At 42.4% G+C, this 17,159-nt stretch overlaps 1 protein-coding gene across 8 annotated transcripts in view; it reads right to left on the bottom strand.

Annotated features, from left to right (window-relative positions):
• PUS7L (pseudouridine synthase 7 like) overlaps window positions 1–17,159 on the bottom strand; it is a 46,695-nt gene that overhangs the window by 4,934 nt on the left and 24,602 nt on the right. For 2 of the 8 annotated variants that reach the window (XM_048835997.2, XM_075124397.1), the window contains exons 1-7: window positions 16,987–17,085; window positions 15,205–15,459; window positions 11,253–12,164; window positions 10,244–10,403; window positions 5,517–5,712; window positions 2,378–2,476; window positions 555–636 (exon numbers count right to left, since the gene is read on the bottom strand). In XM_048835997.2, the coding sequence (XP_048691954.1) occupies window positions 555–636; window positions 2,378–2,476; window positions 5,517–5,712; window positions 10,244–10,403; window positions 11,253–12,164; window positions 15,205–15,211 (1,456 nt within the window). In that variant the 5' untranslated portion in view covers window positions 15,212–15,459; window positions 16,987–17,085. Of the gene's footprint in view, window positions 1–554; window positions 637–2,377; window positions 2,477–5,516; window positions 5,713–10,243; window positions 10,404–11,252; window positions 12,165–15,204; window positions 15,460–16,986; window positions 17,086–17,159 lie in introns of those variants that run through there. The other 6 variants (XM_075124396.1, XM_048835996.2, XM_075124398.1 and 3 more) reach the window with 5 other exon arrangements.

Here is a 17,159-nt window from a genome sequence, read left to right as displayed (position 1 = left end):
AGAACCTAAGACAGTTTGGCACCCAACTTTCATTCAGTGTCAATTGTAGCCAGGCTCCCAACTTTCGTACACTCCTTTGTAATTCCCAATCAAAGAGAATATGATAATTCAAAAGAAGAGAGGTGGAGGGCAAAAGAAGAACACAGCCTTTAGGAACTTCTCATATCTTTTCCACTATATAGATGTAAAGCCTCTACCAGAAATAAAGATTCTCCACTGCCCTGTACTTGGGAGATGGTAGCATTTTACACTCACTTGCAAGGTGTAAATAATTACACAGGGTGCAAGGCAGAGGAGAATCAGAACCCAAAACATTTTGGGTCTCAAAATTCCAATGCCCTCAAGAAGCATGGAGCGATTTATTGCATTGTGAATTTATATAGAAGAATAAATCAGCTACTGGCAAAAGCAGAAATAGTATGAAAAAATATGACTATTAAGAATAATTTTAAGTGACAAAAGAATTATTAACTCAGGCAGTATGCAGCAAAACCATCACCCCCAAAAACACACGTTCCAAATAATGACAAAAACATTTTAAATGTGGAGTTTACCACTTTGAAGAAAATATCTCTTTGCCTGGTTTACAGGATCATCTGTATCTTCTGGTGTGAAAAACAACTTCACAGCTTTTACCTTTAAAAAAACAACACACATGAGGTTATTGTGTTTTAATGTAACTACTTGCTCGATGAAAAAGACAACCATATGTCAGTTCTGTGATAGGATACCATATAGCATCTCAAAACTCTGACCATTTCTTATGCATGATGGCTCGAACTCTCTCCTCTGACAGAAAGTCCTAAAATGTCACAAGTTGTGAAATCAAGTGCCTACTGTATTCTCCCCTTGGAAGGAAGGAAGGGGTTGCAGTCAAATAGAAGGGATGGGAACAGCCTTCAAAACCTACAAAGGGGAAGGTAATGATGCAGGGAGTATTATTTTTTTTTATAGGTTTCCAGCTGGAAATCTTCCAGGTTGCAAGGTGAGCATGCGGCCTAAAGCAGTAGCACTCTGGTTCTACCTTGTGGCCCCCAAACAAAGCCCACAGAGGCCTAACCATACAATGTTCACATGGAGGGGCTCACACACCCTCACACAGAGGGGACAATGATATGCCTAAGCTGTGTCTACACAAGATTAGATGATATGTTGAGAGAAACACCTGAGCATGGTCTGTATTACAGCTTCCATTATTTCTACTACCAGTGGAGCTAGGTATTTTGCAAGTGTATATAAGACCCTAGTTGCTTTTCCCCTCACCTGTCAGTTTCAGGCCATTAGTACCTGTTTTCCTGCTCATTTGTCCCCATCTACACCAGGCAGTGCAGCAGAGCAAGTGCCTCAGCATCTTTAGTAAAAAATTACCAATCTGCAGCAAACTAGTCACATTAATTTCTACCTTGCCTGAACTCAAAATTTTGCACAGAGTGTAAGTTATTTTGGTGGATAGCATCCTGTGGGATCTAACAGCTTGATTCTCTTTGCATGCAGGTGTAACTATATTGACTTTTATTAAATTTCTCAGATTTAGATCAGTGTAACTGAAGAGGAAAATCAGATCCTATATATCTAGTTCAACAATAATTTCTGATACCATGGATCTCATTCTCTACAGCCTCGTATCTTGTACGATCATTTACCTGTGCAAACTGCCACACAAGTTACATGACAGAGAAGAATCAGGACCTATGTCTCATGAAATATTATTTGAGAAATTAATTCAAATTGGCTTGCAAAGAACAACTTATGTGGAAAGAAGACTGGCTGAGGGATGGTAACCAAGGGATAATGAGAAGCAACAACATATTGAGATATACAGATACATCTACTGGGATCTTAAAGGGTTTGGGTTTTAGATCTGGTCTTACTTAATATTCTTGCAAAAAATTTTTAAAAAAAATCTCTCCCAGTGTACTCAGCCCAACAGTCTGAATATTCACAAGTTAAAGAGCACTTATCATCACGAACAAACTGGAAAAAGGAACTTTTGATTTACATTGTTCTGAGCCTAGTATTAAAAGCAGATGTCTTTATGTAAAATTATATTATTTATGACAATTGCAGTGTAACAGCCCCACAAAAACACTGAAAACTACTTTCCACGCTATTTAAAATAAATAATGTTTAAGCTTAATGTTAAAATTAAACATTTGTTTTGTTTAAATGTTAAAACATTCATGATTGTGACACAATATGGTTAAATCATGGTGGGAGTTGGTTTTGCAGTCTCCTACAACAACACTCACACTACTACTGCTACACATTGAGATCACCGTTCAATAGGATGGTAGCCTCCAATGTTTGACTCAGACATGCTAACTGTAGCCATGGAAAAGAAGTGGACTAGTCATTTGGATCATGAGGTGAATTATACCATTTCTTCATTCAGCAAAGCCAGTCCAATTTGATCTGTCTGAACATTCTGTCCATGCCCAAATCGCTGAGGTCCAAAGTAGTTTACAAAACCTTTTGTCTACAATTAAAAAAGAAATCAACTGGTTAAAACATGAAAATATTAAATATTCATTAAAACCATAAGGTGCATATTTTTAAAGGTATTGCTCTGCTTAGAGTTGGGAGGACTAAGTAACTTAGACAACCAAGTCCCATTTTCAAATGTGACGTAGGCACTTAGGTCTGGTCTACACTGTGTGTGTGTGGGGGGGGGGGGGGGGGGGGGGCTGAAGTCGACGTATCTTAGATCAACTTAGAATCACTTACTTTGCATCCTCGCGGCGCGGGATCGACAGCCGCCGCTCCCCCGTCGACTCCACTTCTGCCTGTCGCCCTGGTGGAGTTCCGGAGTCGACAGCAGAGCGATCGGGGATCGCTTTATCGCGTCTACACTAGACGCAATAAATTGATCCCCAATAGATCGATCGCTACCCACCGATCTAGTGGGTAGTGTAGACGTGGCCTTAGGAGCCTAAGTCCCATTGACTTTCAATGAGAGACTGCTAAGGCACAGATCCTCAAATGATTTCAATGGGAATTAAGCACTGAAATACTGTTGAGGATCTGGGCCTTAGGCTTTGCAATGGTGAGCAGAGCAATGCCTGAATATCTTTAAAAATCTGGGCCTAAATATGGCAAATGTTAATTTTGTTTCAACTCTTATTCAGATAATGATTACAATCAGAACGTATACTAAAATGACAAGAGTTTACACTTATCGGTATACAGCAATTTATAAACATTAATGAAATAAGCTTAATTACACCCCTTTAAGAAAAGGAGTACTTGTGGCACCTTAGAGACTAACCAATTTATTTGAGCATGAGCTTTCGTGAGCTACAGCTCACTTCATCTGATGAAGTGAGCTGTAGCTCACGAAAAAAGTGAGCTGTAGCTCACGAAAGCTCATGCTCAAATAAATTGGTTAGTCTCTAAGGTGCCACAAGTACTCCTTTTCTTTTTGCGAATACAGACTAACACAGCTGTTACTCTACACCCCTTTAAGTCTCCCCATTTTACAGCTAAGAAAACTGAGTCAGAGAGAGATTAAAGGGGACACTTTTTAGAAGTGTTAAACATCACAGCTTCAAATGGTATCAATGACAGCTTTAGGTGCTCAGCACATTTGAAAAACCAGGCGCTTAATGACCTGCCTTACCAAATACACACAGGATGTAGCCAGGAAGAGAACCCAGAACTCCTGAGTCCCACACCTCTGGGACTCTCATGCAAGCTGAATAAATAAGCATGAAATCAAACCAAACTAGAATCTTTCTCCATATATATGTATAATCACTTCACGATGAATCCTACTAAAGATCACGTCAAAGAGTTGGTATTTTCCCTGAGCAACGCCAGAAATATTTACTCAGGCAAAGTTCACAATGAAGTCAACGGGAGTTTTGCCTGAGTAAGCACTGTGTACAAAACGAAGCAATGGCCTCATCAAAACAAACATATAAATAAATAATTGATATCGGGCATTTTTTTAAACACAACTTATTTCACAGAAGAACTCCACCTGCAAAGCTATTACTATCGTAAAGCCCAAGAGCAACTGCATTACTGATGTGTGGGGATCAGAATTTCCTAGTGCTTTGCTGGCCACTACCTGTCTGAGTAAAATTGAGCCAGTGAGGTCACGATCACATGACCCAATGAGGGTTAATTTTCTGGAAACCAATAAATACACATAGAGCAAGGTGAATGTGAAATAATGTAAGGGCATTTACCTTTCAAAAATACATAACAGGAGAAGCTACATAGGTATAACCTTACTTAGGTTGCATATGCCAGTGTGTGTAATTAAGAGATAAAATCCTTAAGCTGCACTAAATGGAACAAGTCTTTTCATGTTCTGGCAATAGGCTAAGTCTAATAAAACAGGACCAAATACAGGCCATGTTCATTTTTCAGGAAGAGTTGCACCATAAAAAATATCCCTCAGTTGATCATCTTCTCCTGTGCACTGTGAAGTCAAAAGAAGGAAGGGCACAGAAAAGAAAATTAAAGCAACAACTGAACATTTCTTTTGTTTGTGAAAAATAACTTCCAATAATTTTCTACAGTATAATTACTCTTTTGAGACAGGGTACTTGTGGCACCTCAGAGACTAACAAATTTATTCGGGCATAAGCTTTTGTGGGCTAAAACCTACTTCATCAGATGTGGGTTTAGCCCACGAAAGCTTATGCTCAAATAAATTTGTTCATCTCTAAGGTGCCACAAGTCCTCCTCATTTTTTTGCTGATACAGACTAACATGGCTACCACTTTGAGACAGGGTGTTTCTCAGTTTGGTCTTTAATTCCTGACTTAATTATTTTGCAAAAAATTGGTACTATGACCATTATTCAGAAAGACTGAGAGATGGGAAAAGCGATTAATGTCAAATAAAACACTTCTAAATAAGCTAATATGTTTTCCCTTTTCCTGACCTTCTACTTTTCTGAGGAATTTAGAGATCCTGGCTTGTGGCTCAGGAAAGCATCTACAAAGGGCTCCATCAATTTCTTATCACTTTCTTCTTCTGCTGCTGTTTTTTTTTTGTTTTTTTAAAAAACACAGTTATTTATCCCATCCCCTTTCCATGAAAAGTCTCTGCATTTTTGCTAATGCAGCCAAAGTCTATAATTGTTTGGCAGGTATTACTCTATATTTTCTACCTGTCGGAAGTCAAAAGCATCAGCTTTCTGAAGATACAAATTTTCTCCATCAGGGCCAGCCTTAGGCCTCAGCAGCACAGTTTCATACAGATACCCCATATCTGTCAAATTCCCCATCTGTTGTCCTGTACTATTCTGGAACCAGAAAGCTGTGGCACAGAATGAACTCACTACCTGTCCTCCCTTTTTGGCAAGTTGCTCTGTTCCTGGTTTGTTGAACCACAGAGACTAATGATCAAAGGGCACACAGCTTCTATATTTTAAAACGAGTGGAGATTGCAGGTAAGAGGTAGCATGAGAACCATCTTGTTCTGAAAAAACAGCATGATAATTTTTATGAGGCAAAAATATTTCCTTGTTGAAAATGAAATCATGGCATGGCATCTCTTTTTACCTTAACATTTTCAATTGCTTCAGATATTCTCTCTTTCAGATCTGCAGAAAAGTCATTGCTTTGAGGTTTTAGATCTCTCACAATTATATCAAAGTGGTTCCCCTTCAGCTGACCGAGTCTAAGGTGCTGGCACACTGAATGGATATTATACACTTTCATTCCTTTTTTTTCAATTGTGCTTCCAATTTCTTTCAACCTACACAAATGATAAATGGGGAGTTTATGAAGAACTCTTGATAAGACATTCCAACTGAAAAAAACAAACGTTTCCTTCACAAATGCTTTGTTTGCCTCAGCACTAATTACATGTAAAACTAAGATTCAAAAATACTTGTCATTCAAAGGTTTTCCCTTCGTCTTACTTGAAATAAGTCACAGTCATGCTTACTGACTAAGCATTTAAAATAATTTGTGATCTAGAAATTAACCCCTTATCAAATGATGCTTAGAAGTTAATACAATTAGTTTAACGGAAGGTTAACAACAGTCTATGAGTGAAAAATTATCATCAGGTGGATTTAATGTTATATAGGGGTTTTCAAATTTTTCATAACATGGACCACGTTTTAATAAAGAGATTGTCTGATGGACTACCTCATTCCAATTCATAATCACATGGACCATCTTCCCTCTTATTTGTGATTGAATGACATCTTTGTGGTGACTACAGCAGTGCTTTCATGGGAAAAGCCATAACCTCCCCCCCTACTATTACTATTAAATTAAGTGGTATTTATAGTTTCTTTAACGCAATTTAGTAGCTGGAAACGAGGAGAAGGAGCCAGCATCATGTGACCAAACAAAACTCTGCAGACCATCAGTAAATGCTCCCTCGTGGTCAACAAGTCACAGTCTGAGAACTGCTGCTCTTATTACAGAAAAAAGTAAAAGAAACAAAGAAAAAAGAAAAAGTTCACAAATGTGTTGCAGATAGACAATTTCTCCTTATATATTCTAAATTTATAATCTTATTGTACTTCGCATTTGGAAATATGGAGGTAAGTAAGAAACAATTTGCCAAAATCGGGACAAAAGTAAATTCTAAATAATGCACAAATAGCACTATTAAATGTTTTCCTTTGTTTGGTTTTGTCACACTCTCTAGGTAAATAATATGAGTGAGTATATTCAGTTCTGTTAGCTCTATAGTAAACATATCCAGGATCAAGCTCTTAATAATCTATCTCCTGTCTTCACCGTTTTGCAGTCAATTTTCTTGTGGTCTTAGTCCTGAGCCACAATGAAATTGGCTTTGCAATAATGGGAGGTTAAATACAGCTTATTAAGGGCCTACCAACTGCAGTATTTATCCACAGTAAAATTCTGCTCCAACTGGTCTTAAAAACTAACAATAAATAATAAATTAGCAAAATTTTGCATTGATATTTAAATCTATAAGCACATATGCATAAACAGTACATATAAGCACATATGCATAAACAGCTTGCTATCTCTGGAGGAAAAAAAAAATCTACATTTACCAATATTCTAAAGTAGATTATAAAAATGTTATTCAAAATTCAAGATCAATCCTGCCGCTCTTATATACACAAAACTTCTCTTGACTTGAATGAATGTAAGAACTGAAAGATTAAGAGGCTATATAAAGGCCAAATATTTGAACTGTCAGTTGTGTTTCCAATTACAAGCATGTGCATGCAAACCCAAGGAGAGAATCAATGCTCTGAGTTTGCTTTTATAAGGCTGACCAGAAGAGAGTAATTGTGTTTTAGAGACTTCTATAGTACAGCCTTTATTCTTGATGAAAAACAGATTTTAAGGGATCAGAAAAATGAGAATGAGAAATAAAAATTCAGTACAGTCAACCTAGAGACTGCTTCTAAGATATTCAAGTTACTCCATTTTGGTGAATGTCCAATGAAGGCTATAAACACAAATCAACCAAAGTGTCTTTAAATATTTCTGAAGTACCAAATTAATACTTTGAATACAAGGATGATCATTTTCAATTGAGCTGCAATTAAAAATTAGCTAATATTTGAATTAATGATGACTTAGATGATGATCCTGCATAAACTTATTACCGAGTGCAATGTTTACTACTGAAGTCCCACCGGCGCTACTTATCATAGTAAGCAGTACATTTGGTAGTAATTATTTGCAGGATCGAACTAAGACCACAAAGAAGGGATGTTCTTGTGGTACCAAAAGGAAAAAGGACCATACATTTCCCAATCCCTGGTGTTCCCAGTATTTATTCAGCAACTAGCTCCTGAAGTTTAACTTTCCTACAAAGTTTCAAGATAGATGTATCATTAAATTGATATTTTAATTTCAGATTTCTGTTATTAGGGAAGGTCAAGCTACACAAAAGACCAATCTTTTTCCCTCTCTTTTAAAGGTGAAATATTTCTTTCTTTCTTTAAAAAAAGAAAAACAAGTTTCCTCTTTGGCTTCCCCTTTCTTACTTGTGACAGAAGAAGATTTTTGTCCTGTTTATGACAACACAGAGGAATCTGAATGCAGTAGCTACAACACTGTAAATAGCAAAATCCCATTGCAGTGGCTTCTGCTCATCAAAGGGCAAAAAGGGCTAGAAGGGAAAATCTGTCATCCTCCTCCTTAATAGGCTATCTTACCTCATCATATTAAACTCAGGCCTATATGTGAAGGGAGACTGCTGGAGTCAGAATCATGGTTCCCCGCTTATGAGCAGTCTCCTACTCTATGGCTGTCAAAGTATAGCAGAACTTGCCTGATATATCTTTATGTACTAAATCATAGAATCATAGAATATCAGGGTTGGAAGGGACCTCAGGAGGTCATCTAGTCCAACCCCCTGCTCAAAGCAGGACCGATCCCCGACTAAATCATCCCAGCCAGGGCTTTGTCAAGCCTGACCTTAAAAACTTCTAGGGAAGGAGATTCCACCACCACCTACGGTACATTTTGTAACGAGATTTATTTATGTTCCAAAGTTGTCTTAAGTTTATGGCTTAACGATAATGACTTAAATGTATATATTGCTTTCATCTGGCACTATCCATAAATTCTTTAAATAACAGTGACTGAAGAATGATGCAGCATAATTTTATATGAATAGCAAAGAAGAAAGAAAAATGAAAAAACTCCCTTCTTAAGTTGGCTGAATCAAGGAAACAATCTGATGAGGGTCAACAAGGACAAGTGCAGAGTCCTGCACTTAGGACGGAAGAATCCAATACACCGCTACAGACTAGGGACCGAATGGCTAGGCAGCAGTTCTGCAGAAAAGGACCTAGGGGTTACAGTGGACGAGAAGCTGGATATGAGTCAGCAGTGTGCCCTTGTTGCCAAGAAGGCCAATGGCATTTTGGAATGTATAAGTAGGGGCATTGCCAGCAGATCGAGGGATGTGATCGTTCCCCTCTATTCGACATTGGTGAGGCCTCATCTGCAGTACTCTCACCAGTTAGAGTGCTGCTCACTCCTTATACTCTCTCCCTATACCCATTGACTCTCTACTGAGGAAAGGAGTACTTGTGGCACCTTGGAGACTAACAAATTTATTAGTCTCCAAGGCGCCACAAGTACTCCTTTTCTTTTTGCGGATACAGACTAACACGGCTGCTACCCTGAAACCTCTCTACTGAGGGTGATGGAGAGAAGCCACTACCTAACTTGCCTCCTTTAGCAGGGTCACAGATAACTTGTTTTATCGGGGGAGGGGGAGCTAGATTAATAATAATAAAATAGCTATTGAATAGTGCTTTAATAAGTAGTATTGTACTACAACAAAATTTGTTCACTTTTAATAATGTGAGATAAATGAGCTTCTGTTCCAAACTCAGTATCTCCTTTATTTATTAATGTAATCCCTAAATTTCTGGGGGGCTAAAGCTACCTCAAGCCTTCCATTGTCTATGCCCACACTCATGGGAAAGAACCTGCTGTTTCAGAGATCATATAATACTGGAGAGAACCCTTACAGAGAAAAACTATCACTATTGTTGGTCTTGTGGGGCATCTACCCACATGCCTTCCCTTCTCCTGATCCAACAAGTGCTGATGTGTCATTCATACTCTCTGAGGAGAAAGGGCTGTACGACACAGTCACCTTTTCGGGTGACATGCAGCTTCTACTGTTCATTTCCTAAGGTTGCAAGGGGTGGCACATCAGTGACCATGGCTCTATTCTCCATGCTGGGTTACAGTAGCAGTTCCTTTTCTTCACTTCACTTAGAGAGGGACTAAGAATTTTGGGATAGAGGGGGTTGATGGCAAGTTGCACCCTCTCCAACCACATATTTACATCAGGCAAGCACTGTGCTGGCCTGAAAGACAATGCCAGGAAGTAGAGGAGAGAGTAACTTGACCTGGTTCTCCTATGCTGGGTGATGGCATGTCCTTAGGGAAGACAGCCCTTCGTCCCCCAGGACAACTTCTTCTGATGACACAAAAAGTAGATTTTGATATTCAGTGTGTCCCAGATGCTGCACCCTGATTAGTTCACTAGATCATTGGAAAGGACAGGGACAGCTCTCTGCAACAAGCAAGAATAAGAAAATATATACTTTTTTCCTCTTAAAGTCCAAAGCTAATCCAGTGTCAAACCTGATATTCCCTAGTAAGAAAAGCATTAAGTCACAAAATAACTGCTCTAAGCAGACTCAAACATAGGAGGAGATGGCCCAATATAATAAGATTGGTATTAAAAGGTGCTTTCACATTTATTAACCTATTCCAATGATGAAATTGCTGTATGTGAGGAACCAAGTTTTTAGTACCTCTCAGGAGTCACTTTTTTCACAACCATAGCTTGGTAGGTGATGGCCTTTTTGTCTTTGATGCCTGTGTAACTGAAGTCTGAAGGAAGCACACCAAGTTCAGAAGACAAATAGCTAATTGCTTCTAGTGTTTCCAGATTTTCTTTTCGAAGGGTAAAACCTGCAACGAACAGCTCAAAATTATTAGAAATCCACCATTCCAAATTATATTGGCAACTCTGTCATCATTAATGGGCTAGCTGCTATTCTTTAACATTAGAACAGGATAGGATTTGGTAAGAACACAATCAATTGTTCTCAAAACTAAACTATAGGTAGAGGAAAAAATGTTTTTGTATTGAAGAAGAAGATTTAGATGGTGATAACTGATGCTCAAAACTACAGCTACTAGAAACCATAGTCGGCCATAAAAGCAACAGAATTTTCAGTGCTCAGAAGATGCAAATCTCTTCATATAGAAACAATCAAACAAAGCAATTTTAAAAAAAAAGACATACTGAACATTTCTAAGACAGTCTGTGGATTTAATGTTGGGCCTACAAACCATTCTTCTAACAGGAACATCATTCTGCAGATCAAAAAATAATGGTTTTAAAAAATGAAATCAGAAATCAAAACTGGTCTTATTATAAAACTGTGAGAAATAACCTTTCCAATTAATGGTGGAGCTTTAACATCTAACAGATTAGGAACACCTAACAGAACATCCAGAATTATTCAAGTTATTTTAAAATGAGAAACTATAAAGCATGCAATTTACACAGGGAAAGAGGTTGCACTGAGGGTATTTCAGCCATTTCCACTGTGCTATTTATTTAATTCACTGCGGTAACTGGATTCATCTCTCACACCAATTTTTCAGTAATTCAACTCCACTGACTTCAGTAGAATTATTCCTGATTTATGCCTGTGTAAATGAGAAGAGAATCGGGCACTCTGTACTCTTTTAAAAAACAATTATTACAAAACAATTAACCAAGGAAACTATACAACATTATTAAATATTTACCTGTATAAATATCTTGTTTTTCCTGGCAATCCGCAGCTGGCCTTTTCCTGGACAAACTCTTCTCCCGAAACCTTACTATGATTGCTACATTTTGCTGACCATTTAAGTCTGTCACAGAAAAAGACTTTGTTTCTACAAGTTTTCCAAACTTCTGACTGACAAAATGGTGGACTGCCTTTCTGTGCTCCTTATTCCCATCAGGCTTAAAAGAAAATTTAGAGTTTTCCAGTTTTGCATCTAAAAATTTTAAAAAATCAAATGCTTCCTCCTCAGACACTAGTTGACAGAGTTGTTTGTAATCAGTGTTTGCTTTGACAATAATTTCATTATTCTTTGTAACAGTCATTAAGAAAGGAAATTTCTGTCTAATGGCGCTGTGTAAATCAGCTCGATTCCTCTTGTCAAGGACAGGCCCCAGTGAGAACTCGGTGGGATGAGCGGCTGGATCATGTTCTGAGTCCCACCAATCTTTTATGTTACAAGCAAACTGATTCAATAGTTCATTCACAGACTCGTCTAACAAGGAGTCCAATGTACCTACTTCATGGTGCCCACCTTCGGGTGCAGTTCCAGCCACGTGCTCTGTGCTGCCTTTGGCTGGTGACAGGCCCTCTACTGGAGCATGACTGGGGCTGTTGAATGGACCTAGCACCTCTTCTCTGCGCAGCTCCAGAGGCTCTGGACAGGACCTGCAGGGGCTCTGTGGGTAGCAGCTTTCTGGGGCTGCAGGCGTGTCACCGAGTGCACGAGGAGTCTTGGCTGTGCTCTCGCTAAGCAGCCGCCCAAGGGTATCAATTTCTGTGACAATAAAGTCATTGGCAGAGGTTTTTACGCTACCCTGGAAGCCGGCGTGATTGCTCCGCATGCTCAGCACACCCGGCATGGTGCCAGTCCTGCCCCGAGGCCACACACCTGTGAGAGAGTGCACCAGTCATCGCACAGCGGCCAGAGGACCCCCACATTTCCCAGGGGTTATTGCGGCTTACCAGCTACTAGCGTGGCCTCCTGAAACAAAACATTAACACAAGGGGTACCACTTCCCATCCTGTGGGGGCAGCAGTCAGCGACCCTGGCCCTATCCCCTGCCCTGTGTGCGAGGAGCAGCAGGACCAACAAACCCACTCCTCCCCCTGCCCTGTGCATGTGAGGGGCAGGAGCCAATGAACCTGCCCCCAACCTCTGCCCTGTGCGAGCAGGAGCCAGCGAATCTGCCCCCAACCCCTGACCTGTGTGGACAGGAGCCAGCGAACCCACCCCCTGCACTGTGTACCTGGTGGGCAGAAGTCAGCAAACCCAGCCCCACCCCTGCCCTGTGCATGTGGGGGGCAGCAGACATAGCACAGCGCAGGGCCTGGATAGGGGACCATGAGGTGAGGTGCTGCCCCCATCCAGGGAGCAAGAGGTTCCCAGCTCCTGTCCACAGGGGGCGCTGCCACTATCTGCCCGGTGACAGTGCCCTGGGATCAGCCCTGCAGGGATGTCAAGGTTCAGGATAGGCCCTGGGCTGTGTCTCAGCCCCCAGTGACGGGCGCTGACCATACCGCACTCGCCTGCCCAGTGGGGGTGGGGGGAGTTACATCACAACATACATGAGGCTCCTCGGTGCCATCTTGGCGTGAGAGGGGTGTGGGCAGTGTGACACGTAGCAGACAGAGGCGAGTAGGCCCAGACAGTGAGGCCGCCTGCCCCGGGCAAGTGATCCCAGCAGGAGGGGTCCTTCTGCGAGCCAGACCCTGCTCTCAGTAGCACTAATGTGTGTGGGGGTTGGGCTGGAGGAAGCCTGACTCAGGGCTTGGCTTCACTTGCGAGTTACAGTGCAATAAAGGAGCCCTGGGCGCACTAGCTCACTACCCGTCCACACTGGCAAGGCACGTAGAGTGCTCTGACTCCACGGCTACAGCGCTCTGGGACTCCACCTCAGCGAGTGGAATAACGTTTGCTGCGTCCCCGCTGGAGCGCTGCGGCACCAGTGTGGACGAGGTGTTGCATTACTGCGCTCTGATCAGCTTCCGGAAATGTCCCATAATCCCCTTAAATCAAGTGGCCACTTCTTGTCATTGTTTTTGAATCGCTGCAGGAATGCGGATATGTCCTTTGAAAGCTCCGTTTCTGACAGCTGGCTGCTCCGAGACAAAGCAACCATTAGTGTGGAATGCTGTGTGTGAGAGAGAGGCCGGGGGGTGGGGGGTTCTGAACTTACAAGACAGCATGCTGACATGCTCTCAGCCCCCCCAAAACACACTCTCTCTCCCCCCATATACTCCCTGTCACACTCCACCCTCCCCCCCGCATTTGAAAAGCACGTTGCAGTCACTTGCATGCTGGGATAGCTGCCCATAATGCACCGCCCCAGTGCCGCTGCAAGTGCCGCAAATGTGGCCATGCCAGTGCACTTGAAGCTGTCAGTGTAGACAGACTGCAGCGCTTTCCCTACTGTGCTCTCTGAAGGCTGGTTTAACTCAAAGTGCTCTACATCTACAACTGTAGCCATGCCCTCAGGCTCTGCCGTGAGGGCCAGCCCCTCCCGCTGGCCTGGAGCGAGCCATGTAGGATTCACATCTTGCACTGGGTAGCAGTGTGCTTGGTGCTGCAGAGCCGTATCTAGTCATTTTAGCGCTCAGGGCGAGCAAATATATTTGCACCCCATACCGTTTTTTCCCCTGTCATTTTTCTCCCCCAGAGGCTTTGCGCCCTGGGCGGCTGCCGTGCTCGCCCCACCCTGGTTTCGGCCTCTGTAACTCTGCCACTTGCCTCCTTTGTGATCTTGGGTAGATCATATGTTTTGGTGCCTCAGTTTTCTCTTATTGGAAAGATACTCTACAGAGGGACGGTGGGAGGCATAATTCACTGGTAAAGAGTGCAAACTAGAGTAGTTCATCTCTCCAGAATGTGTACAAGGTGAAAAAGGGACCCTTTCCCCATAAACCAGAGATCACAAATTAAGAGACCTCACAGAAAGCAATATTGCCATTGTAAACTCTAGCCTTAGAGATCATGAAGTCACTACAGCATTTGGGACCAGTGCTATAGTATCTATTTTATAAATATTTCAAATATGCCTTTCTGAAACTTAATCCTCTGACCCACTAAAACCCATGCCCACGTGTGGCTTCCAGAGAGAGAATCCTGCCTAACATATGTCCCAGTGAATGGGATCCACCAGTGTAGCTGGAACTCCAGCTGGGCCCCTCCTACTCTGTCAGTAATCTGCCTCTCCCATCCTAGCCCACAGGAGCTGTGCTAAACAGCTCTCTTCTGGGAAGCATTCCCATACTCATGTCCAACAGGCATAAAAGCCTCTTCCATCAGGCAAAATCAGATCAGTGTTTTGCTTCCAGCAAAAAAGTGCAAGTTTTATGGTGATAGCAATTTCTCTGTCTCCTGATTAATAACAACAAACCAAGGCCCACAGGCTGGGGAGAAGAAGAGAGCTTAATTTACTCTGAGTTTTGAAATGGGGTCTTAATGTCTAGATTCAAATTAGCCAGCATCGCCTTTTCATCTGGGGAATTGAAATGAAATGTGATTTTCTACAGCAGGCCATGGCTAGTCCTGGACTAGTAGTCCAGCTCCCACCACACACAGCCCTTTTAAAACATGTGTCAGATAAAGTAGGTATCTTCCTCTTTCACATGCTTCATTATTTTCCTCACTGTATTGTCTGAAGTACAGATTTTAACACCCCTCCCTCCCACACACTTATCTAAGCCCCCGTGTTCTTCCTGCAAATCAAGAGGATGATGAGATCTGGGGGGAAAGGAAAACAAAAAGAAATGGCTTTAGGCTGTTTCATTTTCCCAGTGAAATAATAAAACCTTATCCCAAAGCAAATTAACTTGTCTAAGTGTCAAAAGAGCAAGACATGATTTTCCATCAGCAAAAGCATAGGGGCTGTGGGATAGAAAGTGCAAGTGGAAACAGTGACATCCAAACAACAGTAAGTAATTAATACCTGACATTTCCCAAGGCTGAATTCTGCAGTAAGGGTGCAAATCACAGCAAGAGCACGGATAGCAACTAGAACTGGGCTTGACACAAGTCTGGGAATCAGATCTGTTTCCCAGTCCTAATCACTGCAGCAAGGCACTCTGCCTGCTCAGTTTCTCCATCTAAAAATTGAGATAATGGTGCTACTCCCTTTTTGTAAAGCACTTTGGATCGGATCCACAAACGGACTTAGGTGTTGCAATGCTGAGTGTCACCGCACCTAGAAAATGACAGGAACACACCATGATCCTCAGTTAGCTCTCTGTACAATGTATGGGGAGAGATAAGTGGCTAAGAATGCCATCCACAAAAGACAGCACTGCTGCTCCCTACCTAAAGTAGGGAATGGGAGATGTGGACCACAGGCATATGTTATGTTAAGCCCTGCCCCGTTCTCAGAGATAGGCACCTACAGCCAAGCTGCTTTGAGGCACTTATGTCAGTTTAGCAATCCCCAAACAGGAACATTCACCACCTGGAATCGGACAGCTTAATAGGGATGTAAATACGTTTAAAAGTTAACTGCTTAAATGATTAAAAATATTTTGTTTAAATGGTTAACCGATTAAAGGCTGATCTGGCCCATCCAGGGGTTAATGGTTAAGGCGGGTTAACAGGTAAGACTAATGCTAACATTTTACATCCCTACAGCTTAGATACCTACTTTGTGGATCCGACCCTTTAAGAGCTAGAAAATGCAATCTAACAGTAAAGTGTTATTATAAGCTGTAATGCTTTGGATCGATGCTGCAGAACAATTTAACATAGCTCTTTATGTCCTCAGTGAGAGCTCCTGAGAGAAGCTGTGGAAGCCCTATTGCTTGACACACTTAAAATCTGCCTGGACCAAATAGTAATAAATGCACAAATGGGCACAATCCTGTGTTGGCAGGGAGAAGGACTAGAAGGTCTAACTGGTCTTTTTAATCTCCAGAGTCTGTGATTTACAAACATTGTGAAACAATGCATTCGCAATTGTCCAATGTGAGTGGAGAGGGGACTGGGGTTTGAGGGACATCAAGAGTGCAAACTCGTTTATTAAAATGCGTGGAATAGGTAGTGTGGCTGAACAGATGGGGCATTGGTCTAGGAGTCAGGAGCGATGAGCTCAGTCCTGGTTTTGCCACTGACCCACCATGTAATCTTAGTCTTAAACTCTCTGTGCCTCAGTTTCCTCATATGTAATTGCACTTATGTATGCTTGTAAAGTGCTTTGAGAGCTTTCAGTGAAACATGTGATGTAAGAGCTGAGTATTTATAGGTAGATAAATACAGGAGTGCTGCCCTGAGGAGCTTACAAAATCAATGTAAATCAGAAGCACAGTAAAGATAGGAATGGGGGGATGGCCTATGAAAGAGCAGCACAGCAAGAGCCTGACACAGAACAAACCACGGTCGTTGCATTTACTCCTTGCCTATTACATCTGTTGCACTAGATTTCTGTTATCCCGGGTGTGCTTAGCAGGCTAATTCACAGCAGCCCTGCACCTGACCAAAGCAAGAGCCTTTTTACTGGGCTGTCTCTGGGCGACATTTTCCTGCGTCTGAGACAAATAAACAGCCCTGCGCGGATCAAAACGTTACATTAAAATGTGCAGACATCAATACTCGCAGCTTTTAACCTCACTTGAGAGCATGCAGGTGTCAGTCGTCCCCACCCCCCCTCTCCCCAACTACCCCCGTGGCCCTGGCCCTGGCCCTGGCCCGGTGCCCCCCCTCCCAGGCACTTGGTGCAGCCACTTCCTACCTCCGGCGCGCGGTTGCAAGCAGAGCGCGCGGGCCTCCTGCCCTGCCCACCAGCCCGGGCGCTCAGAGCTCTGCCGCTGCGGTCCTAGCGCCGGGGCCGCCTGCTCCGCCCGGGACACTGGGCCCGCGACGCTGCGGGGGCGGGGCCCGAGCGCCCTGGGCTGCGGCCGGACG

The sequence above is a fragment of the Caretta caretta genome, chromosome 1 (genome assembly GCF_965140235.1).
Source record: "Caretta caretta isolate rCarCar2 chromosome 1, rCarCar1.hap1, whole genome shotgun sequence".
NCBI classification, from domain to species: Eukaryota; Metazoa; Chordata; order Testudines; family Cheloniidae; genus Caretta; species Caretta caretta.
Note: the sequence above shows the minus strand (reverse complement) of the source record. Positions and strands in the feature narration are given on the sequence as shown.